Below are 25,537 nucleotides of genomic sequence, written 5' to 3'. Positions count from 1 at the left end.
CTAGTACCTGTGAAAATTGTAACTCGACACAAAAACCTCTCTAGCGCGGCTTAAAGTTACTTTCCTGTCCCAAAAACTCACCTATAATATTTTTAAAAAATCTAGAATCCAAATCTATCAAAACATTTCCGGAATTCCATAATTTTTATTTTTGTTTTTTTGCGCCTACTAGTACCTGTAAAAATTGGAACTCGACACAAAAACCTCTCTAGCGCGGCTTAAAGTTACTTTCCTGTCCCAAAAACTCACCTATAATATTTTTAAAAAATCTGGAATCCAAATCTATCAAAACATTTCCGGAATTCCATAATTTTTATTTTTTTTTTTTGCGCCTACTAGTACCTGTGAAAATTGTAACTCGACACAAAAACCTTTCTAGCGCGGCTTTAAGTTACTTTCCTGTCCCAAAAACTCACCTATAATATTTAAAAAAAATCTAGAATCCAAATCTATCAAAACATTTCCGGAATTCCATAATTTTTATTTTTGTTTTTTTGCGCCTACTAGTACCTATAAAAATTGGAACTCGACACAAAAACCTCTCTAGCGCGGCTTAAAGTTACTTTCCTGTCCCAAAAACTCACCTATAATATTTTTTAAAAATCTAGAATCCAAATCTATCAAAACATTTCCGGAATTCCATAATTTTTATTTTTGTTTTTTTGCGCCTACTAGTACCTGTAAAAATTGGAACTCGACACAAAAACCTCTTTAGCGCGGCTTAAATTTACTTTCCTGGTCCACAAACTTTCCAATAATATTTAAAAAAAAACCAGAATCCAAATCTATCAAAACATTTCCGGAATTCCATAATTTTTATTTTTGTTTTTTTGTGCCAGTATATAACTGTGAAAATTGGAACTCGACACAAAAACCTCTTTAGCGCGGCTCAAATTTACTTTCCTGGTCCACAAACTTTCAATAATATTTTTAAAAAATCTAGAATCCAAATCTATCACAACATTTCCGGAATTCATCAAAAATTTGACAATACAATTTTGACCAAAACTATTGATTTTTTCCCAAAAAATTCTGTAAAAGTACACAATTTTGAGTTATTTTAATGTTTAAGCAGACAAACTACACGGAACTTATTCCGAAAACAGGTGCCTGTTAAAAATTTAGTAGTTTTGATGCTCCGAAAAACATTGAAAAAATATCAAATTTTTCGGAGTTTGTTATGCACGGCAAATTTGCCGAATTTGCCGTGCTCGGCGAATATTGGGAAAAGTGATTTGCCGAATTTGCCGAGATCGGCAAATTTTGAGATTTGCCGCACACCCCTGTTTCAGAGTAATTTAAAAACAATATTATTCTTTCTAAACAATCTTTTTTCTGAATAATGGGAACTTGAACTATTTCGTGTGTTTTTATTCGAAATTTTCCTCTCTACACCTCCTTTCTTACAATTAGGTAGCATAAGGTAGCAGCAGACACCACGCGGGTTGGAATTGTAATCAATTTATATTTATCTGACGAAGATGCGATTCTATTTTTGAATCTCTTCAGCTAAAAAAACAAGTCTTTTGAATATATTTTTTTCAATTACTGACACCAACAAATTTTCAATGTTCTAAAAAAAAATTCAAAATTTATAATTATTATCTTCCATCGTTTGCCTCCGCAACAGTACCGTACACCAATAGATGGATGATTTTGAGGTCCTGAAATATGCAAATTTAGTACTTTTTTTAAAACTATTCATATTGATATCAGGGTTCAATTCCCGTCGTCCTTTCACTTTTTTTTCTAAAAATTTCCAATGCAAAATTCAAACTTTCCTTCTAAAATAAGTTGCACTATGTATGAACAAAACACTCAAATATTTTACAATCACTTGGTACATTTTTATTTAATTTTCACAGCAAGACAAGCAAATTATGAGAAGCATGTCACAAAAAACGGTTCAATTCAATTCAAAAATTAAAAAAGCAAGCACACAATGGACAAGTACATGTTACAAAACTTGGAATTAAGAAATAAATAAACGGGTCAATATGGGACAAGAATAGAAGCAACCAGACGAAAATCCAGGACAAAAACGGGCGGTAATTTGAAAATTTAAAAATTAGGAAATGGGAGGTGAGTGTGTATGTGTGTTAGAAATTATAATTCCTTAGCGGCAAGCTCGTATGACAAATGCATAGCTTCTCCTACCAGGATCATGATTGAAGTGACAGCGAATACGACCAATGAGAAGACAATGAGTAATACACGGTCGAGCACTGATGCCAGATATTCCCATTCCAATGCGTATCTGGAAAAATATGACTTAGTCAATATGAACTTTATAAATTTTGAAATTTTTGTGAAATTTTTGAAACTGAAAAAATATTTTCAGAGAGGTTTTTTTACTCATAAGGAAATACTGTTCTCATCAGTATTGATGCTATTTATATTGATTTGAAACGGTAAAATTATGAAACTTTACAACTGGTTTTTATTGTTTTTTTTAACTTTTTTTTTATTTACCTATCAATAGTAATTTCCTGGTTTTATTGAATCTTTTATCACATATTTTTGAAACAGAAAAATTTGATTTGTTTCAACATTTCTGGGAGCAGCGGACCCAGACATGTGTCCGCTGTGCGTTTCAGCAAAAATTTATTTTTTTTGAAAAATAGGGAAAACAAACTTTATTGTTTGAAGTATCGATGTTCCACTTAAAGAGTACTTTCAAAAGTTAATTGAAGTTTTCATCTGATTTTTATAAACCTTGAATTTTAATTGTTTTAACTAGCAAACCTTGTTTCTGTCGGCTGCTAGTTTCAGGCAATGGGGTTTCAAAGTCGTTTTCTAAACTGTGTGACTTTAAAAAAATTGACTGATTTTTGGAATTTGATATTAATTACTGAACGAATCCACTCCTCATTGACTTAGATAATTGTGTCTTACTACACTAACGTTTTGAACCCGTAAACTTTTTGACTGTAAAAAATAAATATTTTTACTAACTTTTTTTTTCTGTTTTTGTAGCAGAAAAAGATGAACGTTGGAAAAAAATGCTAAAATATTTTATTTCAAGTGCTTTGAAAATAATTTTGGGCCAAAGGAGGAAAAAATAACAACAATTCATTTTGTGTAATAGGAAAAAAAATAAAGTTTGTAATTTAATGAATTGGGGTTCATATTAATCAGATTTTGAACAGCTTTTCCTTAATTTTTGAAACATAAAATGTTATTTTTTTCAACTATTGTTATTAATTTTGTTTTACTGTCCAAGTTGTAATTTTTGATTTCTATTAAATTGAAACATTTTTATATTAAAATCTTAATGGAAACATGAGTACTTCCTGAGTTTTACTGAAACTTTTGTATTATTTTTGAAACAGTGAACAATTATATTGTTTCAATATTTTTTGAGATCTGGCAATCAGTTTTTTGAAAGTTGGAAAGCATCATTGTTTCAAAATTTAGGCTTCTCACAAAACCCTTTAAACGTGAGTTCTAAAAAAAATGAATGGAAAAGAAATTACAATTTTTAGTGAAAAAAAAACGTATTTTGTTTCAAAATTGTTTTCTCAGCCGCCGCGCCGATTCAATTATGGATTAATTTTAATTAAATTAAATTCGATTTGATTCAATTTTAAAAAAAGAAGAAATCACTATAAAAAGAATCCAATGATATCTTTACAACAATTTTGAAACAGTGAAATTCGGTTTTTTTTGTTGAAGATTTTAACTAGTAGAATGTCTGCTAATTTCAAGAGTTGAAATTGAAAAACGTTTTTTTTACCACCGGAAAAAGTTTAAAAGTCTGACTATTACTTTTTTATGGAATTGGATGAAAAATAGTGCATTCACTGACTTTATCAGTGATGAATTATTTTTACAAAACTTTTGAAACGGTAATTTTTCACTATTTTCAACTATTTGGCATTTTTTAAACATTTTCAACAAAGGAGGATGCAGGTTGGATAAATTGCCACCTTTTCAATTTTTTTTAAATTACGTGTACTTTGAAGCTGATTATGTGGAAAAAGTGCACAAAAAAGGAAATTTTCAGAAAAAAAATTGGGTAGCAACATTGGATTATCTGACAAAAAAGTGCATTACCTTCTTTTCAATTTGCTCTCCAAAATCGTCGAATCCCCTGTCACCGAAAATGCTGAAATTGCAGAAGCACTTAACATCAATGGTCCCGGCTCCCCGTGTGGTACTGAAATTGCAGATGGAGCCATTTTCTTCCGGTTAGCTTGACGAAGTTGACCACGTTCCCCACCACCAACTACTGGAATAAATTCAAATTCGAATAATTGGCCGAATTCATTATTTGCATCAATGAAAACAAAAAAATAAATCAAAAATTCGGAACAGATAAATTTTTTTTTTTTCAATTTTTAATTTAAAATTCAAATTTTGAATCCGCAATTCACAAAGAACCAAAAATTTTTTGAAAAGGCAATTTTTTTCTAAAAACTAACTTTTCACTCCATTTTGCTTATTTGAATTTATTTTTGCCACCAACCGGCGCCAATTCCGACGTGCGGCTTCCCGTTTCATATCATCCATACTTCTGAAAATCCAAAAACTGAAATTATTATTTCCCATTAATTCCAACAAACATATAACTCCTCGCACTAATTGGTGCTGCAAGTGGAGCCCTTCCACTTCCACTATTCGACTTTAAAAGATGAAGCCCTGACGATGATGACGTCACTTTTGGAATCATTTTGTGATTTTTGGGAATTGTCTTCGAGTTCTTCTGTCCTTCTTTTCCAAATGTTACACCTGTCTCATTCCAGAGCTCCAGGAGCATTGTTGGTGGTCGCATACGGAGCCATTGAGCAATCTGAAAAATGAATTCAATTTTAAATGTTGAAGATTCCTAATAAAACTGTTTTTTCGGATTTTTCTGTCCGGTTCATAAAAATTGTGAAACAGTATAATTTTTTTTTAAATTAAAAAAATTATTTTGTAATAGAACCCGAGTAGAAGTTGTAAGCAGAATTACGAAACCATTTTTTTTCGAAAATGTGCATTTTTCTGACATTTAAAAAAATTTTTACAAACTGAACTTCTTCTTTGGCTGACTTTTGAATTTTTTTTTGAAAAAAGTTTTTTCTTGAAAATTTTGATATAATTTTTATGAACTGAATTTGTTTGATTTACACGAAATAATTGATTTTTCAGTTTTCTAAAAGGGAAACTTCAAGTAAATTTTTAAGTTTTTAGATTTTTCGACCTTATTTATTCAAATCGCGACACCACTATTTTTTCGATATATAATTTTTCTTAGTACAAAAGCCACAAATACGGTAATTTTTTGTCAAAATATTTTTATTTACACATTGGTAATATATGTGCAACCCTGTAGAAGTCGGACGCAGAAAGGATAGAAAACCCGCAAAATCAAAGTATTCATCCCATGTCCCAATTTTAACATTTTCTCAAAATTTAGTTTCAGCTTTATAGAAATAGTGAAACGGTATTTTTAAGTTTTCGAAATAAAGTTTGGTTGATACCTTTTAACTTAAATGTTCTCATTTTCAATTAAAAAAACTCACTCTTCCAAAAAATATGTACGAAACAATTGGCGACACCGGTTTTGCGTACATTTTCTGCAGATGCACATTTAGTATGAATGCAGTGAATAGTGTTCCTATGAATATGATAAATATAATTGAAAGATAGAATATTCCGAATAATGGGACAAAATCCGATGAAGTTGGCATTTGTTCAGAGACCATCATCATTAGAATTGACATGGCAAGCAGCGAATCTATGCCGAGCGACAGCTTTTCACGTCTGAAATGAAAGACAATTGTATTAGTTGAAACTGACACAACAATATAGAATTTCTGAAGCAGCAATTTATTTATTTTTTTGCGCTTACAAACAGTTATTTGAACTTTTGTTCTTTGGAAAATTTCTCAAATAGCACATTTTTTTCAAGTTTTTAAAAACATTTTTTGAGAGTTTGATTCAATAATAATTCGCCTAGAATGGGAAAATGTTTGAATCCTTTTCAATGAAACAGTATGAAATTTCCACTGTTATTTTTTAAAAACTATACGATTCTAAAACTAATGAAACAGATTTTTTTTAGTTTTAATACAATTTTATTGAAACAGTAACAAGTTTCAACTGTTTTCATAAAATGTCATAATTTGACAATTTCTTGGAAATTAATTTGTTTATTTAAAAAAAAAGTTATTTAAAATAAAACTTTCTCAAATATAACTATTCTTTTATTTTCTGCATTTTTCTTTAATGATTTCTGAGAATTTTGTCAAAATATACTTTGGCTAGAATGGGAACATGATATCCTAATGAGAATGACTTTTCAAAATTTTATCAAATTTAGAAGTTTTCGATGAAACAGTAAGCAATTTCTATAATTTTCATGAAGTGAAGAAATTCGACAGTCCCTATTATAAATAATCTTCATGAATAGCAACATATCGTAGGAATTTATGAAAATAAAATTTGTTACTGTTTCATCGAAAACTTATTAGAATTTGAAAATTCGTTATCTTCGCTTTATTCATCATACAGTTTAAAAATGACAGTTTTCTGGAAAACTCCAAAATAAGGTTTTTTTTGGATAATTATCGTTTCCACTGTTTCGAAACATTTTCAATTGTCGTACAATATAACCTCCCCTTAATTTGAATAGTATATTGCAAGTTACCTCACCTTTCAGAACTCGTTGAAGCAGCAGTGAAGAAACCAGTTACAGCAACCAAAGTGATAACAGAAGTTGGTATAACCAAATTAACAATATAGTACAATGGTTTTCGTCTAACCACTAAAACCGCTTCCAAAAGTACCCATGGCTCGGGACAGCATACGAACTTCTCCTCGACTCGTTTGATATTAAAACTGACCACAACCCATTCCTCATTCGGCAGAAAATTGTCCATATTTACTGATTCGTGTTCTGGTTCGTAGTTTATATCCGATTTTGATGATGTCCATGAGGATATGGTTAGTTTACACGCTTGTTGGTCATATGGGAAGAATCTGAGAACATTTTAATGTCTTTAAGAGTTTCAATAGCACTATGAAGACTAAAAAATAGTGAAGCCTGTAAGATGTCGGGCGCGTCTTAAACTGAATTGAATTTCTAAAGTTTCTGAGGTTCAAGATTTTAAAATTGAAAAAAAAATCGAAAAAAATTCCTGTTTCAAAAACTTATATACAAGTATAAAAAACATAAAAACAATTTTTCTAGAAAATCAATAATATCGCTTCTAATTGTAATGCCCCACAACCCACAAACACCTAATTTTCGTCTTTACCAATGAAATGCCAGTGCTTTTTTTACGGGTGCTGTAAGATGTCGGGCGCGTCGTAAAATAAAAAGCTACAGGTTTTTATCTTCTTTTAAAATTAAATTGTTTTACATTATGTAGTGTAGACTGAAATGAATTTCTAAAGTTTCTAAGGTTCAAGATTTTAAAATTGAAAAAAAATCGAAAAAATTTCCTGTTTCAAAAACTTCATTAAAAAATTGTTTTTTTCGTGAAATCAATTATATTTACCCCTAAATTTCTGAAACTAAAAAAAGGGATCTTACCTGATATCAAGTAAACAACTTGTCCTGTACAATGCCGGATACATAAACTTCACCTCTGCACCCGTTTCGCCTTTCCAATAATTTGTGGTTACAACAACATTTATGTATCGTTCTGTTTCTTCTCGATTCATTACCACGCTGAAATTTCAGTTGAATTTTTTTGAAAAGGTAAAAAAATGTTTCAACTAGTTGATTTTATCGTAATTTTCATAAAAATCGATTTTTTAATTAATTAATTTCTCAATAAATCAGTCTCAAAAAATCTGAAAAAAAACCGATCAAATTGGTCAAATACGTTTTTTGTTGAATTTACGTTAGTTATAATTTTCAGTTTTTCTATAAAAACTTTCTCGTCAGATCAATACTTGAAGTTCGTCTAAATACACATAATCAGTGAATGAAACAGTGAACATTTTTCTCTCCAGAAAATATAATTTTGGTGAAGTAAAACATATTTTTTCGTTTTTGTTTGAATTAAAACAATAAAAAATATTGTTTCAAGTTGATAATTTAATATTTCATAGTTTACTAGTTTTTAGTGCCACTCGTCTACAATTTTTAGTTAAATCTACATGTTTCAATGTTTCATCGTTTAAAAAATCCATTGCCCAAAAATATGAGCTCAAAACGAACTTATGAAATTTGGCAAATTTTTATTTTCAGTTTTGAAAATATTTCTTCAAAACATAAGGGTTTGGTGGAGTAAAACGCGTTTTATTTCGTTTTAGCCCAAATAAAAAATCCTGTTTCAAATTTAAATCTTGTTGAACTCCATTATAAAAAAGTATTGCTCTGCCTGTTATTGATATTTTCGAAAAATTGCTGTTTCAAGATGAGCATTTAATATTCCACATTTTCCTGGTTATTAATAGTCAATGCCCATGCCCAGCTAAAAATAGTTTACAAACCTATTATACAAATAAGTGTCTGGTAGCCAAATAGCGTCAAATGGCAGAATTGTGGTGTTAATCATTCCGTAAAGATACGGATTCCAACCCAGAAAATCGTCATTCCATTTTTGAATTGCCCACACGTTGAGATCCACGTTTTGCTGCTTTTCGTTCTGGAAATTTCAAGTTGAAGATAGATTCTTAAATATCAACTCACAATGGATAAAATTTGATAAAGGCTCATAGAAAACGAGACTGTAGTTGGTTTGGAATGATTCATCACAGGACGTACTCGACTGTCGTATCTGAAAAAAAAAGAAAAATTAATATAAAACATTGGTAGTCACATTGGTCGTAGTACTTTTTGAAAATTCATATGCGATTTCTGAAACAGTAATAATTTTTTTCGAAGTTTGCGTTCTCAATTCTTACAGAGACAGGACATACATTTTCCTTACCGTTTTCTTTTTACCGTTACGTTCATTTTAACTATACTGCGCCCGACACATATGGGGTTCAACTGTTAACCTGGTAGAAGCCGGCCGCTACGAAAAAAAAAAACCAGTTTCCGATCATACAGTGTATGCCGTTCTCTATGAAAAATTAAATGAAATTTTGAAAAGTAATCAAAACAGTAAGTTTTGAAAAGTTGTTCAAAATGTTTATTAGATTTTCAAAGTTCACATTTTCTCCAGTTTCAAAAAATAAATTTCTAAAAAATAATACATTATTAATCTAACAATAGCTTTTTGGGCGCAATATCACAGTTCTAACTATTTCTGCCTTCCCTTCTACATTAAATCCCAATGTTGCGAGGTTGTCCATTTTTGTCGAAAAAATAAAAGTAGGGCAACTTGATCTTTTCAAAACTTGACACATAGTTAGGCCTGACGGAGCCCGATTTTTTGAGCCATAATTCAAAATATTTGACCTACTTTCGAAAATGTAGGCCATCATTAAAGTTTTCGAAAAACTAAAAAGATGAACATTTATTTAATCGACGTGAAAAACTGCCTTGCCTCTCTCTCTCTCTCTCTTGGTTCGCTCATTGATGTGAGTTGGATTATTTTCATTTCTTACTTTTTCACGTGAACATTTTTATTTAATTTTTTGAACAAAAAAAGAACTTTGAGAAAACTCCACACAAGAAGCTTCAGAGTGTTTTAAATGTTTCCAAAAGTTCCTCAATGTTTTCCAACACACAGAAAAGGTGAGAGAACATGGCAGGTAGAGACGTTGTGCCACCTTTAACCCTAATCCAAGCAGAGCAGGCCGTAGGCCTGCTATGCAGTAGCTACACGCTCAAGCCCAATAGTCCGGGATGAGGGCCGCAGGCCCTCTTACTCTTAGAAACTTTAGGCCACCTTTAACCCTATTCCAAGCAGAGCACGCCGTAGGCCTTCAACCCGATTAAGTATTTCTTAGGCCCAATTTATGTCAACATCAAGATGGAAAAATATTTGAGCCAGTGGCGGAGTCTGAGTACGTCCGCACCGGACTGCCCTCAGGGAATGACTGTTTTGTGAGCTCCCTACGTCCCTTCACCTTGCGTTAACGCCCACGCATCACGATAAAGCGCGCTCCAAATTCAAACGATTGTATCTCAGCTTTCCCTGCTCCGTTCTGGCCCGTTCTTGAAGCAATCGATAGCTAATCAAGTGCTGCTTCTTTCAACATTATCAAAACTTAAAATGGTCGTAACTCAGTCAATTTTGGTCCAAAATGTTCCAAATTTTTCCCAGTTTACCAACTTAACCTACTGCGAAGCCTAGCGCACTGCGTGCGCTAGTCTGCCTCTTCCTATATTAAATCCTGAAATTGCATTCTTGACAGAAATAAAAAATAAGGGCACGTTGTCGTGCATGGGGTGTCCCGAGAAATGTGACTGCACTTTGAGAGCTTATATCTTGGCTTAGGGTTGGCGGTTTTTTGAGCAATTTGTTTCAATAGCTTACAAAAATAGCGCCTTCCATCGTCATCATTGTGGGGGGCGCTTTTGGGAAGGCTAAAACACTGATTTGAGCGGAATTCTGGAGTATGGTCGAAATGGATGTATTCTACTGACGAATTTCATGTTTTTTCAGCCCCAAATCTTCAGTTTTTCTGACATTTGGTTCCAATTTGTGCGCAAGAGAGAACTTCGTATTTCCAATTTTTTGAAACTATTTTGAAAAAAATTGGCCCACTTTCCAAAATGTAGGCCATCATTCAATTTTTGCAAAATCAAAAAGATTGATTAAACGTGGAAAACTTTTCTACCACTCTCTCTCTTTCTCTATTTTTGGTGATGAATTCGATAATTTTCATTTCTTATTTTTAATAACGTGAGGAAAACTCAATTTTGAAGACTTTTCGAGATTTTTACTTTTTCCCTAATCTAATTGAGGGCCGCACTTTTTGAACATGTTGGCTACTTTTAACCTGACTTCCAGCAGGACAGGCTGGAGGCCTGCAATGCTATTGTTTTTCAGTCAAACCCAAAAAATCAGGGATTAGGGCCGCCTTCTTACTCTTTGAAACTTTAGGCCTTTTCTATCCCTACTCCCAGCAGAGCAGGCTGGAGGCCCTTCTCTGAGAGGTATCTTTCTATAACTGCGTATGTTTTTGGAAAGGTATTGAAAAAGGTCACCTAGGCCAGTTAACCGGATTGAGGGCCGGAGGCCCGAATACAAAAAAGTATTGGACAGCCGTTAAGCCTATACTGAGCCCAAAAACTCGAGTTGAGGCCGCAGGCCCGAATACACGAAGAAGTGTTGGAGATCCGTCAAGCCTATTCTTAGCATAATAATTCAGTTCGAGTGTCGCAAGCCCAAATAGACGCAGAAGCGTTGGACAACTTTTAGGCCTATTCTGAGCCCAATAATTCATGTTGAGGGCCGCAGGCCCGAATACACATAGAAGCGTTGGACAACTGTTAAGCCTATTTTAAGCAAAAAAATTTGAAAAGTGGAAATTTTTATTTCTAAAATTAATATTAAACCCGGTCTTGACAAACTTCAGCACATTTACTTGGCATTTACTCAACACTTGACTAAACTTTAATAAAGCGAATTATTCTTGAGTTACTCTACGCCGAACCAAACTGCGAAGCCTAGCAAATCTCCGATTTGCTATCGGATCAAATCTAAAATGCTCATTCTGTTTTAAACAATATTTTCGTTCCCCTTTTTTCGTTAATATAAAAATACCTATTAATAATGTGTCTGTGATTAGAAAATTGTTTGAAACAGTAAATTTTAAATAAATTTTAAATTTTTTTTGAAGTGAATTTTTTCGTGTTCTCAATTCTAGAATTTTTGTTTTAAGACGTTTAAAATAATAATAATAATAATCATGTTTCACAATTCCATTTCAAATTTTTTTTTAATTGTCATTTTTACTAATCTGACAAAAATTGAAAGCCAATTTGAAAACTATTTGAAACAGTAAATTTTGTAAATGATTTGATTATTTTAAAACAATTTTTTGTAAAAAAAGCTTTAACGGATTTCAATTTGAAAAAAAAGGTTCCCCAATGCTCCCAACCGACCTCCTCGGGTCAGTCAAATCTTTGGCGAGTCGAATATGCGGCAAAAATTCTCCGTAGTCATCCATCAATGCTTCCCCTGAAACGAAACAAAAATCATGGTTCATTTTTTTCTGAATCATTTTTTCCAAGACCACCCTCACAATTGGATAATTTAAAATTCATGTAATTTAACAAGAAAAAAGCACCAGGTTCTATGAATTGGTAATTTTCGGGTGCAAGTGGGTACATTGGAGCACAAGATCAAAGTGATTTTAATGGAAAATGGGTTATGAATCGTCTTCAAAAATATATATCAAAAACAAGAATTTGAAAATTGCAATTAATTTCTTTAAATTTCAGTAGAATATGAAAACACAGTGAAACAATTTTTGTTTGAAAAAGTTTAAACACTAATTCCACTTATTTTTTGGAAATTTTCGAAAATCGCAATTTCAAAAAAGTTGTGCCAATTTCTGATATTTTTTCAAGTTTTTCAATATTTCTACAATGTTTTTGAAACTAGAATATTACTGTAGTTACCAGAAATGCGTTTTTTTTTTGATTTTTTAAAAGTATTTTCGTAAAAATCAAAAAAGTTATTTTTATTGTAAAATTAATTTCCCAAAAAATTGTAGATTTCCCATTATTGTTTTTATAAATGTTTTTTTTTTCGTTTTTTTTTCAATTTTCATACGGCTATCAAAGAGAAATTGTTATGTATCAGGTTGTCCCATAAGTTTTTGTACTTTTTTTCAAATATTTTTCCAAAACTTCTAGAAAGTTTTAAAATTTTTTCATCGTAGGTCGTGTCAAGGTCGGGTCGTCCCCTTTCAGAAAAGATTCATTTCATCCATTTCTACTTTGCCACGATGACAATCATCAAACTTGAACGTCGAGACGTTAGATTGCTTCTTCTTTATGAATTTCGTCTTGGTCATTCAGCAATGGAAGCGGAACGAAACATATGCGGTGCGATGGGTGAGGGAGCACTCTCTTATAATACAGCAAAGAGTTGGTTTCAAAAGTTCAAGAACGGCGACTTCAGTCTCGAAGAAATAGAACGTTCTGGGCGACCGGTAGAGTTAAATGAAGAAGACCTAGTGAAGCTGGTGGAGGAAGAGCCTCGTCTTAGTCTTCGTGAAATGGAAGAGAAGCTTGAGTGTTGTCATAGCACAATTGCACGTCACTTGGGTCGCCTTGGTTTTACTTCAAAACTTGGAACTTGGGTGCCTCATGAACTTTCGGCATCACAGAAGCTCACTCGGGTCAACGTTTGTACTCAACTTCTAACTTTTCGTCGAAAGTTCGATTGGCTGAACAATCTGGTTACTGGAGATGAGAAGTGGGTGCTCTATGTTAACCATTCCAGAAAACGTCAATGGCTTCCGATCGGTGAGAAAGGAATACCGACGCCAAAGCCTGATCTTCACCCAAAAAAGGTTATGATCTGTGTCTGGTGGGGTGTTCAAGGACCCGTGCACTGGGAATTGTTGCCAACTAATAAAACTATCACTGCTGATTACTATTGTGCCCAATTGGACCGAGTTGCAGAAAAGACCAACGGAAAATATGAAAAACTATATTTTCTTCACGATAATGCTAGGCCTCATGTCGCCAAGAAGACTTTCCAAAAGCTGCAAGATCTTGGTTGGACTGTTTTACCGCATCCACCATATTCTCCAGATCTTGCACCAACCGACTACCATTTGTTCTTGTCTCTCAGTGACTACATGCGCGACAAGCAATTCGACGACGAAGAGCATCTCAAAACTGAACTCTCCACTTTCTTCTCATCGCGTTCGCCGGATTTCTTCTCCCGTGGCATCATGATGTTACCTAGTAAATGGCAACAAGTGGTGGACACTAATGGTGAATACTTGTGTGAATAGTACTACTTGTCGCTTGAGAGAAATAAATTTTTTTCAAAAAAAAAATAGTACAAAAACTTATGGGACAACCTGATACTACAATTTTATAACTTTTGTGTTACACGTAAAACATTTAATGAGAAAAAAAAAGAAATTTGAGTTTTCAAAATATTTTCATTTTCACAATAATATTCCTACTTTTTCTTTTTTGAAATTTTTTGAATTTTTTGAATTTAGACGATTTTTTCAGAAACTGCTTGAAAATTATGGAATAATCAAACTCTATTATTTTCGAGGATTTTTTTTTTCGAATTCGTCCAAAAAACTTCACAAAAATCGGTTGTTTTCGTAATTTTTTATTTAGGTCTGACAGAGAAAAAAAGCATCTAAAAATGTTATGTACTATGATTTCAATAATATTAGAACTGACATTTTATTGCACCTCAAATAATTTAAAATGTTTCACAGGCTGTATAATTTTAGCCAAAATTCCTGAAAATGTTAAAAAAACATTTTTTTAAAACTGTTTCAAGAGGTTAACAAGTAAGCTTTTTTTGTGCAGCCAACCTTATTTTCACCTTAACTTTAGACCTCAAAAACAATTTAAAAAATGTTTTCGTGTATACTGTTTTTATTTCGTGTAGTTTCAGTTTATTGTTTTGATTCTCTTTGAAACTCTAGAAGAAATTCAAAAGCATTTTTTGTCAGTTTTTCAAGTTTTTACTTCGGTTTTTGGTATGTTTTTTTTTGACGTAGGTATCACTATAGCATAAGCGACATGTGTGCAGAAACCCATAGTTTATTACTTACTGGAAAAATTAGATATAATTCGATTCTTTTTGCCTAGAAATATAATATAAATACATATACAAAACTCAAGGCTTATTAATGCAGACATTGAAACAGTGGAATTTTTTGTTCTAAAAATTTCAAAAGACTATTGTAAATACTATAAAATTTTTAAAACTTCTGAAAAATGTTCTGTTTCGCGAAATTCTTAAAAAGTGATCAATTTTCAAAAAACCAATGAGTATGGATTTTATACCAATTTTATTCAAAAAATATTTGATGGAAACCCCAATCAAATTTCCAATACTATAAAATTTTCGCCCAAACTTAACAAATGTTCTCCCAATTTCCCAATTAACTCACGTGCTCCAAAAACTGCTCCCATAATTGCCAACAAGAAGACGACCACCCCCACCATTTTAAAGAGTTCAAACACCTGAAAAAAGTGTACAGAATAGATGAATAAGTTGGAGCAAGCACACCGAGCCAACTTCTTCTCAATTATTCAAACAAAAAATGGAATTGAGGGGTGAAAAGTGAGAAAGAGGGACAGAAAAGGAAAATCGAGGTTCTGCAAGCTGGAAAAGTGATCTAGGAAACATGAAACAGAGATTTTTAAAAATCGATAAAAATTTTCATTTTTAACAGGACCCATAAATTTGAACTGGAATTTTTTAATTATAACAATTAATTTCACTTTGGTAGCAGATTTTTTTTTTTCAAATTCCGATAAAAAAATTATCGACTATCTCAGATTGTTATTAAAATGCGACTAATTTCAATTTTTCGTTTATTCCCAGGACCGATAATATAATTTAAAGTTATTTTTTGTTACGTTTCTATTCCGAATCAGGCATAGGCTTAGGCATAGGCTTTTGCTTAAGTAGGGAGGGGTGTGCAAAAAAAATGTGAAAAAGGGAAATTCCCAAAAATCCAGAAAAAAATTTTTAAAAGCTTAGTCAATACATTTCCAGTTGAAAATCGTACTTTTTATCGAAAACCCTTGGAAATAAGAGAGGCTTGTAGCAGCCGACGTTTCCAGGTTACTCAAATTTTAGATTTTCTCTGGAAAATTCATCTCAAAGTTTAATAAAACTTGAAATTTCAATTTCAGAAAAAAGTAAAATAGCGATAAAAAATTTACAGTTTCAGAAATTTCTAAAAATTCTTTAAAAAATTCAATTTTTAGTTCGTTTGTCGTCAGCGAAAGGATTTGAAAATGAACATTTTTACAACAAAAAAAAATGCAAAAAATAGAAGAAAAATAGCGTGGTTGACTACGATGACCCTAATGAGTACGCCTCGTTTTTAGTACCACATTAGGCATCTCTTTTGCTCTTTCACTCACAAACAGACAAAAGGAAATTGGAAAAGAGTGGAAGAAGCATACGGAGGGAGAGAGAGAAACCACTTTTAGGTTACCAGTGTCCTAAAAGGGTATTTGGAGGAGGAAATAATGGAATCAAAATGTACGAAAATTTGTTAAAATACGAGTGATCTTGGGTAGATCAAAGAGAATATTGGGACGATTTAGAAGAAAATTCATATGATAGAAAATTGAAAAAAAATTTCCGTTTCAAATAGATCACATAAATCAAGAACTAAATTGCATTGCAATAAATAAGCCATCATAGTTAAAGTAAAAATTATTATGTTTCACTACGTTTTTAAATTGTGGATTGGAAAGTTACTACTTATTACCAGATCTTGAACGTTTCTGAAATTTTTGAAGTTTTGTTGCCTACCAATCAGCGACAACGTTTGGCTTGTACTTTAGTGAAGATGAAATGCAAGTACAATTAATTTCATAAAACCGTTTTATGTTTTCGATTTTACATATCAAATAAGAAGTCTGCACGCGGAATAATTTGGAAAAAATATCAAGAATTCAAAGGGTTAGTGAAACGGTATTTTTTTTTTCATTAAAATTTCATTAGCAATTTAAATTTTTATTACATTTTTCAATTCACAGATTTTGTGCAAAATTGCACAAAAATATTCATGTTTCAGAATCTTTATAATTTTTAATTTTTTTCAAATTTGAACGCTGGATTTGCAAAAAGTAGAATTCTTTTAAAAAATTTAAGTTTGTCGTTTTCCGAAACTTTCTTAATATTTTTTCAACATATTTTTTCTGATTTCAAATTGAAATTGATTAAAATTAAAAAAAAACAAATTGTAAAAATCTATATAAAATTTGCCGTGTATCAAGAATTTCCTTAATTTCTCGAATTATTGTGTATTGATTGAGACCGATTAGAATTGAATGGTAAGAAGAAACAGTTGTCTTAACAACAATTTGAAACAGTACAATTTTAAAAAAGATTTACAAATTTTGTTCCTGGGATAAAGTTTAAAAACTCAAAAAAGTATTTGTGAGTGTTACTATTAAAAAAAACGTATCAAAAAAAAGAGAAGTTGTAACATGAAAATTTACATTTTCTATTTTTTATTTTAAACTAATTGTATATTTGGAAATCTAATCGTAGAACAACAAATAAATCAAAAAAACCTCTCACAAAAAAAATGTTGCCATACTAGAAACAAAACAAACAAAATACGTCTTCCCATTGGCTTTTTTATCACTTTTTTGTCTGAAAAGCAGGAAAAAAACACACTTTTTGGAATTAGATTTTGGTTTTCGGTAGTTGATCTATTTTTAAATTTACATCAAACTTTTTTCACATAAAAGTTGCAAACTTTGTCTCTAAAATTTTTCCAACTATTTCAGATTGTTTATAAAGGTTTTGCAATATTATTTGAGGTGATCTATGAACGGTAGCCAAACTACTTATCTATTTGAATAATTATTTAATGCAAAATTCAAAAAAAAAATCAATTACAAACTACAATGAGAAAGAAAACTTTTAAAATTTTTTTTTGCAAAAAATACTGTTTCACAAACTTTTTATATTAATTCCCAATTCACTTGTCACAATGGGTAAGTTAGCAGCATATCATTTCAAAAAACAAGAATACATTTTTGTTGGAAAACAAGTTCAACTGTTTCAGGATGTTCATAAAGTTTTGGTCAATTATTCAACGTGATTAAGAGGAAGCCAGCCATTAAAGTACAAATTTTAATTTCAAAGTCAACTGAAACAAAATTGGCAAAAAAAATAAAATTTTAGCAAAATTTTCGAAAAATACTGTTTCACAAACTTTTCATATCAATCCCCAATTTCTTTACCGCAATTTTCGTGGAACAAACACACTAAAATTAAAGAACCAAGAAACTGGAGCACAAAGAGCACAAGTTAGCCGTAAGAAACATTGGAGTAGCAGGAATGACAGGAGGAAATGAAAATGTCACAAAAAGTCGCGGGTAAAGTTTAATTTGAAAGTTGGTGGCGGTGCTCCGCGAGCATAATAGCTGGTTTGCCACGTCATCTATGTGTTTGGAGCGTGCTATATGTATGCACAAAACATTTGAATAAGGTCCCCAGAGAGAGGGGATAGAGTGGCGAACACCGCCTAACCCATCACTTTGAAGAGTTTGAAAAATTGGATGAAAAAAAGGAAGTGAAGTTTAGTGGGAGGAATGTGTGCTCTATTGAGAAATAAGGTTTGAAAGTAATGTTTGAAAAATTTTTAAAAAATTGAAGAAAAATCGTTTAGGATTTTTTTCAGGGCTGAACATAAGGATTATAAAGGAATCAGCATTATTTAATATACACATCAAAAAATATGAGAAGAATTTGAAACAGAAATTTTTTTTAATGCTTGGCTTATTTTTTTAAATTTAATTTCGCCAAGTTTGGACGTTAACCATAAACTTCGCATTAGAAAAAAAAAATCGAAACAAAAAAAAAAAAACATTAAAAGTTTCAAAGTCTCATAAATATAAATTACAAACTTTCAAAAAAAATTCATGTTCTAAAAAAATTGTGTTTCAGATTTTTACAAATACGACTATTTTTGGAACTGAAAATTTCCGCTTGTTCAAAAATTTGTTCAAAACAAGAGTGTCTTTTCAATGTTTAACCTAAAAATTTAAAAACTTACTGAAACCGATTTTTAATTTTCTTTTTTTTAAATGAATTTAAATTTTGTTTTAACAACTCATCAAATAACACATTTTTAAAAAGCTAACTAAAAATATCATAGTTTTGAAACAATAATTTTTCCGAATTTTTTTCCATTTCAAATTAATTTTTTCCGAAAAAAAATTTAACGTTCAGTACGGGAGTATGTGAAGCTGCGCTCTGCGCTCAGTACACCTCATTTTTCGGAAAATTCATTCAAGTATGTGGTTGAATTTATAGAAATGGAAAGATTGGTTATTGTCTTTTCAATGTTTAACCCAAAAGTTTAAAAACTTACTGAAACCGATTTTTATTTATTTTTTTTAATGAATTCATTATTTTCTAAATAAGTTATAGTTAGTTTTAGGTTTGAAACATTTTTTTGAAACAAAATTTGAAGTAAGTAAGACGAACTAAAAAAAATTTTTATAAGTTTTGAATAAAAAATATTTGAAACAGTAATTTTTTCCGAATTTTTTTCCATTTCAAATTAATTTTTTTTCTGAAAAAAATTTAACGTTCAAAGCAGACGGGAATATGTGAAGCTGCGGTCTGAGCTCAACACACCTCATTTTTCGGAAAATTCATGCTCCATTACCTTTCTCGCTGCTGCTTTTTTATTTACGGAAGGGGAGATTGAAGGAAAACCCTCAGAAAATGAGTTTTGGAGAAACGATCAGAAGCCGGAATAATCAAAGTACTAGTAATTACAGATTTTGAATTATTTTATGGAATTGTTGAAACGGAATTTTTTGTCGAAAACGAGAAAATTTTCTACGAAATGGAACTTTTATTCTTGCAGTATTAGTGGAGTGGTAAAATGCTAACAGAATCAATTTTTAAAGGCTTCCAGGCAAGCCTACTTGCATGCCTGCTTCTTGCCTGCCTGCCTACTGCCTGTCTAGTTGAAGAAAAAAAAACGTTTTTCTTCAGAGCTGTACTTCATTTTGCTTTGTTAAAAATAATTCAATAGCAATTTCTTCATAAATATGTTGTGTAAAACGGTTTTTCCATTAAAGTCCAGAAAGGTCTCGCAACGAAAAGTAGGCTGATAACGTCCGCCGCAGATTGGAAAGCTCGTTGAGCCATTTTGTTGATAATTTTTTAATGTCTATTTCTATTGCTTTTCCTGAGAATATTAATTTATTTCTGAAAAAAAAATTATCTGTTTCAGGACAGTGACTTATTAATTTTCATTCTAGAATAATCACTGCTGAAGCAAATCAAGAAATAATACCTAAATCAAAAATAATTATTGGTGTTGAAAAAAATAGTTTAGAATTGATCAGATTTTTTTAAAGAAGCAGTATAACAATAAAACCCAGTTGACCCGCTAGATGTCGGGCGCTGAAAAAATACCATTTTTGTACAATCAATTTTGTTTTATCTAGATTCTGGTGTTTTAGTATTTTTTTTTACATTTGTGATAACAAAATTATTTTCCAGTGCATTTTTCTTCAATAATCATGTTCATCCAGTGCTTATATTTTCAAAATTAGTTGTAACTGTAAAAATATTTTCCTATATTTGAAGTGTTTGATTCGTTATGAAAAAAATTTTCCAATGATTAAAAATTAAAAATTTGTTTTTTAGAACTTTCTCAAAATTTTTATTCTGATTTTTACTGGAATCTAAGCAGAAATATTTGTTTTTGTAATGTCCGACATCTGATGGGTAATAACCAAAAAATATTTTTAAAAAATTTCAATTTAAAACTGAAAACATTGGTTAGGAAAGATATGAAATACTTTTTCGTTGCATTTTTAAATCATACGCATGAACTTCTCATAACACTCATAGAAAAGAACCTATTTTATTAAAATCTTAGTTGAAACTGTGAAAAAAAATTGTCTAAAAATTCGAATCAGTTTCACTTGGTTTTGGGAATTTAGGGGGTTTTTGAGAGTTTTCAAAAAGCCAACTAGAACAATTTTTAAATAACAAACAAACTCGTACCAAAACCAAGTTCATCTGGGGGAAATGCAAAACCAAACTACGAAGGCACTTTTTCACAAATAGAGTATTAAGTTCTATAAAAAATTAGCGCAATGAATCTTATTTTGGCACCTCATGTCATATGCTTGTTTAATACTTTTATGTCCACTACTGTCATGTTACCCATTATTCATCTCCCTAACCAACTAATCAACTTTTCAGATAATAATTCATTTTCTGTATGTTTATTATCAATTTTTGTGATTATTATCAATCTCTCTATGATGTTTGGGCTTTAACTTATTCATGTCTATTCACTATTTATTCTTGATCACGATTTAAATCGTAATAAATACAAAGATAAGGCGCAGAAACAGTAAAAAATTGTATTTTTTTAAATACACTTAGTATTTAGAAACAGCTATTTCCGACAAGAAAAATTCAATTTAAGACAAATTCATCGAAAAAACGAGACAAAAACAAAGCAATAGAAACAATAGGAGCCTTCAGTTTTCCGAGGGGACCAGAACAGAGCCCTACCGCTGCTCCGGTGTGTATGGAGAAGGGGACTCTAATTTATTCATTGCAAAAATTGTGTCCACCACCCTCACCCTCAAATGTCTCTTTTTACCTGAAGGACATTTTGAACACTCACATGACATGACAGCTACGTCTTCTTCTTTAAAATGACGTTTTTGAAGGGAAAGGGGACTGGGAAATGTTAGATTTGTACCTGGAAAAGTAGTGAAACTATATGATAAAAAAAACTCTGGAAATAATTGATCCAAATTTCAGCAAAAAAATTTAAAAAAATTAAAATCTCATTTCAGCGGTTTGAAAACTCCGACATTTTACGAAAAATTCATGGATGTCGATCATTTTCTAGTAATTTTAAAACTATAAGTTTTGAATCAAAATTAACCAAATTTTTAAAATATGTGTTAATTGAAATTTTACTCTGTTCCACATATTTCATTTATTGTTTTGGAAAATTACAGAGATTTGCTTCGCATTTTCTTCAGCTCTTTTATCGTTTTAAAATTTTACATGTATCATAAAATTTTTCTGTTTCAGCTAAAACCATTTAGGAAATGTATTTCAAGTACATGAAATCAATGTAACAAAAAACATTGCTGTTTCAATTCATTTCTAAGAATTTAAAGTTAGATTCCTGTTTTATTGTGAAGATTTCTCATAGAAATTTCTGCGAGTTTCAAATTTTTTGATACAATTTCTTGGCCAAACCCCCCAAAGAAGATTATTATTATTAAACGATTTAAATTAATTTTCAAACATTCTGTAAAAGATCAACGCATTTTTGAACGAATCTTGATTTTAAAAAAATTTGAAACAGCAATTTAAAATGTCAAGTATGAAATATTTTTTGCAAAACTTTCTCAATAAGGTACCAAAACAAAAATTATAACTTTCGAAATTAAAAAAAAGTTTGTTTCATTTTTTTTTAATTAATCAAGTCAACTGTCTAGTTTGATAAAATAAATATGCAAATATTTATCTGTTTCGTCCATTTTTAATATACTTCTAGATGACTACTGGCTTTGATTAATGTGAATGAAAAAAAAATAATGGAACCCTGAATTATTGAAATATTGAAACAAAAAGTAAAAAAACAGATTATGAAGCAAAAGTAATTGTTCTAAAGAGTGTTTTGAAATTTTTTATATTGCAAAAACTGGGGGTTACTACTGAAGTACTAATTTTCTAAAATATCTAAACAAAAAATAATAGTTGTGAAACAATTTTTTAAACTCACTCAAAACAATAACATTTTCTTTTTTTTCACTTTCACAGAAATTTCATGAAGACCGAAAAAACCTGTTTGAAAATTAGTTTTACACGCCTTACTGATAGAGGATATACGGTAAATGAGTTTATATGCAATCGAAAAACAAAAACTTGCACTTTTTCCATTTCAACTATAATTTTCCCCAAAAAATTGAACTTTCTGAGCTGAAAGAAACATGTGAAGCTGAGGTGGGGAGCACACCTCATTTTTTTTTAAATCAAGATTCGTTCAAAAATGCGTTGAAGCTGAGGAGGGGAGCACACCTCATTTTTTGGAAAATTCATGCTCCATTACTTTTCTTACTGGTGCGTTTTTATTTACGGAAGGGGAGATTGAAGGAAAACCCTCAGAAAATGAGCAAAGATTTTGGAGAAACGATCTGAAGGCGAAATGATCAAAATTGAGAACTACGTGGCAATAATAATTACAGATTTTCAAATAATTTATGGAATTGTTGAAACGGATTTTTTTTTGAAACTTTAAAAATTTTCTATGAAATGGAAATGCCTGCTTACATGCCTGCCTACTGGCGGTTTGCATCTGAAAGATAACTTCAATATTTTTATTCCAAGTTATGCTTTTTATAAAAAAATTCGTGTTGTTTTAAAATTAGTTCTAAACGTTTTCATACTCTAATTATACGGAAAAGTTAAGCAATATCGGTTTTTCAAAATAAAATATATTGTTACTACTTTCCGAGAATTTCCAAAATTATCCAGTTAAATCAAATACTAAAATGTAAGCACAAAATGTTTAAAATTTGATAGTACATAATAAACGCGATGTTGCCGAAAAAAATTGATTTTTCAAAAAAAAAGGACAGTTTCATGGATTCGATAAAAAATTTTTACCAAGTTCTCAACCTGAATAATCTCCGAAAAATTAAAAAAAAGTTTCAATTTCAATCACAAAGAAACAATTATTTCGTGGTGGGACATTCACAATTTTACAGAAAAAACCAAAAATTTAAATTTAAAAAGAAACCAATTTCTAGTTAAGTATATCGTATTTTGCCATAAAAAAGAAAAGTTAACGAATGTTTGATCCGTGTGCAAACAATAAAAACTTGATGAAACATGTTTTTTATTTTCGAATTTAGTTTCAAAAAATTTTGCCAATCCTCAAAAAACGTGATTTTTATTTGAAACTGTAAAAAATATTTCCCAAAATAAATTGACAATTCTGAAGAGCAACTGTTTTTTTTCAAATTTCAATTTTTCAAAATTTTTTTCAAAAAAAAAATTTTTTTTCAAAATAGTTCTACCAGGTTTTGCGGGAATGCTTTCAAATACCTGATCTGATTCAAAATGCTCTTATAAAGTTTGATAGGTCAGTTATTGTAATGAACGAGAATCAGTAAGGAATCGGTAAGTAATTTGGAAAAAAAGTTTTTGAAATTTTTTCTGACGGTTTCATATTGTTTATAAAGTTTTTAGTATATTTAGAGTGCTTTATTACTGTTTTATTGAGTACTTTTCCGATTTCTGCCCCTCCCCCCAAAATCGTTTCGATATTTTCATTAATGAAACGTGAACTTTTTCGTAATTTCGGGCTTAGTAGCGTTGTTTTCTAAACCTAAAAATTGAAATTCTATCGAAATACATTCACGTGTGAATTTAAATTGAAGTATTGAGTAACAAATATTTTGGGGGGGGGGGCACAAATCGGAAAAGTACCTTTTATTGCTAACAGTAAATTTTTTTTCGAACGAGGTTTCGCCAAAAAAAAATGTTTCCTAGATTTAATTAAAATCTGACATGAGGATGGAGCGTGCCAAGCGGTAGGAATAATTTGAAAAATATTGCAACGTCCGGTGGGTTATAACCAGAAAAGTATCTAAATGTATTACTTAAAACTGAAAACATTGGTTAGAAATAGTATGAAATACTTTTTCGTTGCATTTTGAAATTATGGACATTAAGCGGTACAACTTCCCAATAATGTCTATAGATATTGTTTTGCAAAAAAAAATGTATATTGAATATCTTTGAGGAAAAAATCAAACTAGTTTACTCCTTTTCCCACTTATTGCTTAATTGAAACCGTGAAAAATTTTTTTGAAAATTCGAGTCAGTTTCACTCGGTTTTTGAATATTATGGAGTTTGACCGTAAACTGTTGAAGTGTGTTTCGATAATACTAGTTTGATTATAAGTTTATTCCTAATTATAATTCATAAAATTTCCCATAACAATTTTTTTTCAGTTTCACATTTATCAGATAATGTCTTGTGTTTATTGGAAGAGTTATTATTGGCAACTTACGTTAACTTATTTTCCTAGAAAATAAAATTTAATCAGCTAAATAAAAATGTTCAAAACTACGTTTGTGAAACAAGATTTATTCAAAATTTGTGATAAAAACGTTTGCAATTTCAATACATTATCACATAACTGAAAACTTAAAAAAAAAAAATTCAAAACACTACAGTTAGCATTGAAACATAACAATTTTGTTTAAACAACAAAAAATTATCGGCTTCACATTTTTCATATAATTTGTTCTTTATTTTTCTTCAATAATTATTGGCATATTTTGACAATTATTGAGAAATAGTGATTTTTCATGTTTTACACAATTTTTTGAAACCAATAATTTCAATTTCACGATTGAGGAAAACTGTTCAATTCTTTTTAATTTGAAATCAAAATTCATAATTTCGAAAAATTCGATTTTTGTTTTACCTTTTCCATATTTGCCTGGAAATAAGAAAAATAAATATTTTTACTAATTTTAGATGTTTCCTGGTATATTGAAACATTCAAACAATTAAATAATTCCGAAAATTCATGAAATTTTTTCAACTGAAATTTAATTTTAGTATTGGCTTATAATAATATTGACTAGAATTTAAAAGTTTATAAAATTTAAGATTTAGTCGTTTTCAAATTGTTTATATAAATGATCTGTGTTTAGTTCGTATTACTCCGTGAAGAGTTTCGGCGTAAAATTTTTCGTGACAAAAATATTATCATCTGTTTCGAAATCTAGTGAATTATAAAAAAATAATTTATGTTTCAGGACTTTTACTAATTTTTATGTAGCTATTGATGTAGCTGATGATTGATATCTATTGATGATACCTAATTTACAAGATTATAAACATCACGTTGAGACATTTTTCAAAAATACTACCAAAATCTCTTCCAGTTAATTGTTTTCAGTTTTATTTGCATATAAATTGTTTCAATAAG

General features: G+C 30.5%; 1 protein-coding gene and 111 non-coding genes across 113 annotated transcripts; 58 read left to right on the top strand and 54 right to left on the bottom strand.

Annotated features, from left to right (window-relative positions):
• Positions 1-1,516: 1,516 nt before the first annotated feature.
• On the bottom strand, positions 1,517-15,019 carry acr-24 (AcetylCholine Receptor). 2 transcript variants are annotated; one of them, NM_001268936.4, is made up of 12 exons: positions 14,941-15,018; positions 11,942-12,017; positions 8,630-8,717; positions 8,431-8,585; positions 7,523-7,660; positions 6,640-6,966; positions 5,508-5,748; positions 4,566-4,792; positions 4,425-4,516; positions 4,057-4,231; positions 2,158-2,257; positions 1,517-1,664 (listed from the first exon to the last, which is right to left on the bottom strand). In NM_001268936.4, exons 1-12 carry the CDS (start codon positions 14,993-14,995, stop codon positions 1,602-1,604), a joined length of 1,737 nt encoding a protein of 578 aa, NP_001255865.1. In that variant the 5' UTR covers positions 14,996-15,018; the 3' UTR covers positions 1,517-1,601. The 2 variants fall into 2 exon arrangements, with proteins under 2 accessions (NP_001255865.1, NP_001255866.1); NM_001268937.3 differs by lacking the exon at positions 1,517-1,664 and having other exon boundaries at positions 1,825-2,257; positions 14,941-15,019.
• On the bottom strand, positions 2,259-2,279 carry 21ur-6232. The gene has a single exon (NR_063182.1).
• On the bottom strand, positions 2,345-2,365 carry 21ur-12058. Its single transcript, NR_063181.1, has one exon.
• 21ur-11918 lies at positions 2,346-2,366 on the bottom strand. Its single transcript, NR_063180.1, has one exon.
• Positions 2,458-2,478, bottom strand: 21ur-14866. Its single transcript, NR_063179.1, has one exon.
• Positions 2,461-2,481, bottom strand: 21ur-7570. The gene has a single exon (NR_063178.1).
• 21ur-8376 lies at positions 2,851-2,871 on the bottom strand. The gene has a single exon (NR_063177.1).
• 21ur-10733 lies at positions 3,266-3,286 on the bottom strand. Its single transcript, NR_063176.1, has one exon.
• 21ur-7465 lies at positions 3,585-3,605 on the bottom strand. The gene has a single exon (NR_063175.1).
• On the bottom strand, positions 3,783-3,803 carry 21ur-8758. Its single transcript, NR_063174.1, has one exon.
• On the bottom strand, positions 4,249-4,269 carry 21ur-5154. The gene has a single exon (NR_063173.1).
• Positions 4,777-4,926, bottom strand: Y73F8A.1166. The gene has a single exon (NR_063171.1). It is a non-coding gene; the product is annotated as an Unclassified non-coding RNA Y73F8A.1166 (non-coding RNA).
• Positions 4,817-4,837, bottom strand: 21ur-8705. The gene has a single exon (NR_063172.1).
• On the bottom strand, positions 5,362-5,382 carry 21ur-2536. The gene has a single exon (NR_063170.1).
• On the bottom strand, positions 5,365-5,385 carry 21ur-10327. The gene has a single exon (NR_063169.1).
• On the bottom strand, positions 5,744-5,764 carry 21ur-2011. The gene has a single exon (NR_063168.1).
• 21ur-2529 lies at positions 5,973-5,993 on the bottom strand. Its single transcript, NR_063167.1, has one exon.
• On the bottom strand, positions 6,006-6,026 carry 21ur-13895. The gene has a single exon (NR_063166.1).
• Positions 6,009-6,029, bottom strand: 21ur-7266. Its single transcript, NR_063165.1, has one exon.
• 21ur-7677 lies at positions 6,133-6,153 on the top strand. The gene has a single exon (NR_063164.1).
• Positions 6,258-6,278, bottom strand: 21ur-5715. Its single transcript, NR_063163.1, has one exon.
• On the bottom strand, positions 6,259-6,279 carry 21ur-12948. Its single transcript, NR_063162.1, has one exon.
• 21ur-14075 lies at positions 6,483-6,503 on the top strand. The gene has a single exon (NR_063161.1).
• Positions 6,595-6,615, bottom strand: 21ur-8900. The gene has a single exon (NR_063160.1).
• On the top strand, positions 6,611-6,631 carry 21ur-8509. The gene has a single exon (NR_063159.1).
• On the top strand, positions 7,744-7,764 carry 21ur-13807. The gene has a single exon (NR_063158.1).
• On the bottom strand, positions 7,863-7,883 carry 21ur-7018. Its single transcript, NR_063157.1, has one exon.
• Positions 8,062-8,082, top strand: 21ur-2474. The gene has a single exon (NR_063156.1).
• On the top strand, positions 8,311-8,331 carry 21ur-263. Its single transcript, NR_063155.1, has one exon.
• Positions 8,392-8,412, top strand: 21ur-3154. The gene has a single exon (NR_063154.1).
• On the bottom strand, positions 8,740-8,760 carry 21ur-5263. Its single transcript, NR_063153.1, has one exon.
• On the bottom strand, positions 11,576-11,596 carry 21ur-8335. The gene has a single exon (NR_063152.1).
• Positions 11,577-11,597, bottom strand: 21ur-11831. Its single transcript, NR_063151.1, has one exon.
• 21ur-1160 lies at positions 11,771-11,791 on the bottom strand. The gene has a single exon (NR_063150.1).
• Positions 11,793-11,813, top strand: 21ur-15435. Its single transcript, NR_063149.1, has one exon.
• Positions 12,240-12,260, bottom strand: 21ur-7184. The gene has a single exon (NR_063148.1).
• Positions 14,291-14,311, top strand: 21ur-10823. The gene has a single exon (NR_063147.1).
• Positions 14,358-14,378, top strand: 21ur-12381. Its single transcript, NR_063146.1, has one exon.
• Positions 14,360-14,380, top strand: 21ur-11865. Its single transcript, NR_063145.1, has one exon.
• Positions 14,361-14,381, top strand: 21ur-8269. The gene has a single exon (NR_063144.1).
• On the bottom strand, positions 14,628-14,648 carry 21ur-8210. Its single transcript, NR_063143.1, has one exon.
• 21ur-4112 lies at positions 14,816-14,836 on the top strand. Its single transcript, NR_063142.1, has one exon.
• Positions 15,020-15,118: 99 nt separating the features above from the next.
• 21ur-14017 lies at positions 15,119-15,139 on the bottom strand. The gene has a single exon (NR_063141.1).
• 21ur-9374 lies at positions 15,120-15,140 on the bottom strand. The gene has a single exon (NR_063140.1).
• A 226-nt stretch (positions 15,141-15,366) lies between these two features.
• Positions 15,367-15,387, top strand: 21ur-9567. Its single transcript, NR_063139.1, has one exon.
• On the top strand, positions 15,368-15,388 carry 21ur-6575. Its single transcript, NR_063138.1, has one exon.
• A 378-nt stretch (positions 15,389-15,766) lies between these two features.
• 21ur-5876 lies at positions 15,767-15,787 on the top strand. The gene has a single exon (NR_063137.1).
• Positions 15,768-15,788, top strand: 21ur-11144. Its single transcript, NR_063136.1, has one exon.
• Positions 15,789-16,194: 406 nt separating this feature from the next.
• Positions 16,195-16,215, top strand: 21ur-5010. The gene has a single exon (NR_063135.1).
• Positions 16,216-16,271: 56 nt separating this feature from the next.
• On the top strand, positions 16,272-16,292 carry 21ur-11482. The gene has a single exon (NR_063134.1).
• Positions 16,273-16,293, top strand: 21ur-6113. Its single transcript, NR_063133.1, has one exon.
• Positions 16,275-16,295, top strand: 21ur-10308. Its single transcript, NR_063132.1, has one exon.
• On the top strand, positions 16,276-16,296 carry 21ur-3511. The gene has a single exon (NR_063131.1).
• Positions 16,297-16,419: 123 nt separating this feature from the next.
• Positions 16,420-16,440, bottom strand: 21ur-3970. Its single transcript, NR_063130.1, has one exon.
• A 185-nt stretch (positions 16,441-16,625) lies between these two features.
• Positions 16,626-16,646, top strand: 21ur-5029. The gene has a single exon (NR_063129.1).
• Positions 16,647-16,715: 69 nt separating this feature from the next.
• Positions 16,716-16,736, top strand: 21ur-11928. Its single transcript, NR_063128.1, has one exon.
• Positions 16,737-16,818: 82 nt separating this feature from the next.
• On the bottom strand, positions 16,819-16,839 carry 21ur-5732. The gene has a single exon (NR_063127.1).
• Positions 16,824-16,844, top strand: 21ur-12899. Its single transcript, NR_063126.1, has one exon.
• Positions 16,825-16,845, top strand: 21ur-13259. The gene has a single exon (NR_063125.1).
• A 215-nt stretch (positions 16,846-17,060) lies between these two features.
• 21ur-1226 lies at positions 17,061-17,081 on the top strand. Its single transcript, NR_063124.1, has one exon.
• A 264-nt stretch (positions 17,082-17,345) lies between these two features.
• On the top strand, positions 17,346-17,366 carry 21ur-1486. Its single transcript, NR_063123.1, has one exon.
• A 149-nt stretch (positions 17,367-17,515) lies between these two features.
• 21ur-1177 lies at positions 17,516-17,536 on the top strand. Its single transcript, NR_063122.1, has one exon.
• An 89-nt stretch (positions 17,537-17,625) lies between these two features.
• Positions 17,626-17,646, top strand: 21ur-8215. Its single transcript, NR_063121.1, has one exon.
• Positions 17,627-17,647, top strand: 21ur-768. Its single transcript, NR_063120.1, has one exon.
• Positions 17,648-17,772: 125 nt separating this feature from the next.
• Positions 17,773-17,793, top strand: 21ur-13867. Its single transcript, NR_063119.1, has one exon.
• Positions 17,794-18,218: 425 nt separating this feature from the next.
• Positions 18,219-18,239, bottom strand: 21ur-7422. The gene has a single exon (NR_063118.1).
• A 270-nt stretch (positions 18,240-18,509) lies between these two features.
• 21ur-14370 lies at positions 18,510-18,530 on the top strand. The gene has a single exon (NR_063117.1).
• A 98-nt stretch (positions 18,531-18,628) lies between these two features.
• Positions 18,629-18,649, bottom strand: 21ur-5633. Its single transcript, NR_063116.1, has one exon.
• Positions 18,650-18,839: 190 nt separating this feature from the next.
• 21ur-511 lies at positions 18,840-18,860 on the bottom strand. Its single transcript, NR_063115.1, has one exon.
• A 134-nt stretch (positions 18,861-18,994) lies between these two features.
• On the bottom strand, positions 18,995-19,015 carry 21ur-8063. The gene has a single exon (NR_063114.1).
• A 266-nt stretch (positions 19,016-19,281) lies between these two features.
• 21ur-5961 lies at positions 19,282-19,302 on the bottom strand. Its single transcript, NR_063113.1, has one exon.
• A 511-nt stretch (positions 19,303-19,813) lies between these two features.
• On the top strand, positions 19,814-19,834 carry 21ur-5902. The gene has a single exon (NR_063112.1).
• A 24-nt stretch (positions 19,835-19,858) lies between these two features.
• 21ur-149 lies at positions 19,859-19,879 on the top strand. The gene has a single exon (NR_063111.1).
• Positions 19,880-20,041: 162 nt separating this feature from the next.
• 21ur-6654 lies at positions 20,042-20,062 on the bottom strand. Its single transcript, NR_063110.1, has one exon.
• 21ur-9788 lies at positions 20,043-20,063 on the bottom strand. Its single transcript, NR_063109.1, has one exon.
• Positions 20,045-20,065, bottom strand: 21ur-8033. Its single transcript, NR_063108.1, has one exon.
• A 306-nt stretch (positions 20,066-20,371) lies between these two features.
• Positions 20,372-20,392, bottom strand: 21ur-7927. Its single transcript, NR_063107.1, has one exon.
• Positions 20,393-20,396: 4 nt separating this feature from the next.
• On the top strand, positions 20,397-20,417 carry 21ur-4627. Its single transcript, NR_063106.1, has one exon.
• A 1,126-nt stretch (positions 20,418-21,543) lies between these two features.
• On the top strand, positions 21,544-21,564 carry 21ur-6429. Its single transcript, NR_063105.1, has one exon.
• An 85-nt stretch (positions 21,565-21,649) lies between these two features.
• 21ur-13432 lies at positions 21,650-21,670 on the top strand. The gene has a single exon (NR_063104.1).
• A 46-nt stretch (positions 21,671-21,716) lies between these two features.
• 21ur-11387 lies at positions 21,717-21,737 on the top strand. Its single transcript, NR_063103.1, has one exon.
• 21ur-1523 lies at positions 21,718-21,738 on the top strand. Its single transcript, NR_063102.1, has one exon.
• Positions 21,739-21,823: 85 nt separating this feature from the next.
• 21ur-7704 lies at positions 21,824-21,844 on the bottom strand. Its single transcript, NR_063101.1, has one exon.
• Positions 21,845-22,029: 185 nt separating this feature from the next.
• 21ur-11783 lies at positions 22,030-22,050 on the top strand. The gene has a single exon (NR_063100.1).
• A 38-nt stretch (positions 22,051-22,088) lies between these two features.
• On the bottom strand, positions 22,089-22,109 carry 21ur-3739. The gene has a single exon (NR_063099.1).
• Positions 22,090-22,110, bottom strand: 21ur-14423. The gene has a single exon (NR_063098.1).
• On the top strand, positions 22,101-22,121 carry 21ur-9281. The gene has a single exon (NR_063097.1).
• A 109-nt stretch (positions 22,122-22,230) lies between these two features.
• On the bottom strand, positions 22,231-22,251 carry 21ur-392. The gene has a single exon (NR_063096.1).
• Positions 22,252-22,453: 202 nt separating this feature from the next.
• Positions 22,454-22,474, bottom strand: 21ur-10955. The gene has a single exon (NR_063095.1).
• Positions 22,475-22,740: 266 nt separating this feature from the next.
• 21ur-6772 lies at positions 22,741-22,761 on the bottom strand. The gene has a single exon (NR_063094.1).
• Positions 22,744-22,764, bottom strand: 21ur-10417. The gene has a single exon (NR_063093.1).
• 21ur-12087 lies at positions 22,745-22,765 on the bottom strand. The gene has a single exon (NR_063092.1).
• Positions 22,766-23,355: 590 nt separating this feature from the next.
• 21ur-502 lies at positions 23,356-23,376 on the bottom strand. The gene has a single exon (NR_063091.1).
• Positions 23,377-23,687: 311 nt separating this feature from the next.
• 21ur-7068 lies at positions 23,688-23,708 on the top strand. The gene has a single exon (NR_063090.1).
• Positions 23,709-23,795: 87 nt separating this feature from the next.
• Positions 23,796-23,816, top strand: 21ur-11003. The gene has a single exon (NR_063089.1).
• 21ur-11696 lies at positions 23,797-23,817 on the top strand. Its single transcript, NR_063088.1, has one exon.
• Positions 23,800-23,820, top strand: 21ur-1573. Its single transcript, NR_063087.1, has one exon.
• Positions 23,821-24,155: 335 nt separating this feature from the next.
• On the bottom strand, positions 24,156-24,176 carry 21ur-10854. Its single transcript, NR_063086.1, has one exon.
• A 146-nt stretch (positions 24,177-24,322) lies between these two features.
• 21ur-11293 lies at positions 24,323-24,343 on the bottom strand. The gene has a single exon (NR_063085.1).
• Positions 24,344-24,462: 119 nt separating this feature from the next.
• Positions 24,463-24,483, top strand: 21ur-1752. The gene has a single exon (NR_063084.1).
• Positions 24,484-24,590: 107 nt separating this feature from the next.
• Positions 24,591-24,611, top strand: 21ur-40. The gene has a single exon (NR_063083.1).
• Positions 24,593-24,613, top strand: 21ur-14468. Its single transcript, NR_063082.1, has one exon.
• 21ur-1271 lies at positions 24,594-24,614 on the top strand. The gene has a single exon (NR_063081.1).
• Positions 24,597-24,617, top strand: 21ur-14774. The gene has a single exon (NR_063080.1).
• A 104-nt stretch (positions 24,618-24,721) lies between these two features.
• 21ur-14035 lies at positions 24,722-24,742 on the bottom strand. The gene has a single exon (NR_063079.1).
• A 120-nt stretch (positions 24,743-24,862) lies between these two features.
• 21ur-9713 lies at positions 24,863-24,883 on the top strand. The gene has a single exon (NR_063078.1).
• Positions 24,866-24,886, top strand: 21ur-2407. The gene has a single exon (NR_063077.1).
• A 67-nt stretch (positions 24,887-24,953) lies between these two features.
• 21ur-9865 lies at positions 24,954-24,974 on the top strand. Its single transcript, NR_063076.1, has one exon.
• A 292-nt stretch (positions 24,975-25,266) lies between these two features.
• Positions 25,267-25,287, top strand: 21ur-15360. The gene has a single exon (NR_063075.1).
• 21ur-4667 lies at positions 25,270-25,290 on the top strand. Its single transcript, NR_063074.1, has one exon.
• Positions 25,291-25,400: 110 nt separating this feature from the next.
• Positions 25,401-25,421, top strand: 21ur-7424. The gene has a single exon (NR_063073.1).
• On the top strand, positions 25,404-25,424 carry 21ur-515. The gene has a single exon (NR_063072.1).
• The last annotated feature ends 113 nt before the right edge of the window (positions 25,425-25,537 follow it).

Source organism: Caenorhabditis elegans, chromosome IV, assembly GCF_000002985.6.
Source record: "Caenorhabditis elegans chromosome IV".
Classification (NCBI taxonomy): Eukaryota; Metazoa; Nematoda; class Chromadorea; order Rhabditida; family Rhabditidae; genus Caenorhabditis; species Caenorhabditis elegans.
The sequence above is the reverse complement of the archived record's forward strand: the minus strand, read 5'-3'. Positions and strand labels throughout refer to the sequence as shown.

Excerpts from the sequence above, each read along its gene's own strand:
- acr-24 (NM_001268936.4), bottom strand. The coding sequence starts at position 14,995 with ATGGTGGGGGTGGTCGTCTTCTTGTTGGCAATTATGGGAGCAGTTTTT. Across the intron at positions 12,018-14,940 it reads GGGAGCAGTTTTTGGAGCAC|GGGAAGCATTGATGGATGAC; the intron begins GTGAGTTAATTG and ends GTTTCGTTTCAG. Across the intron at positions 6,967-7,522 it reads AGTTGTTTACTTGATATCAG|ATTCTTCCCATATGACCAAC; the intron begins GTAAGATCCCTT and ends AAATGTTCTCAG.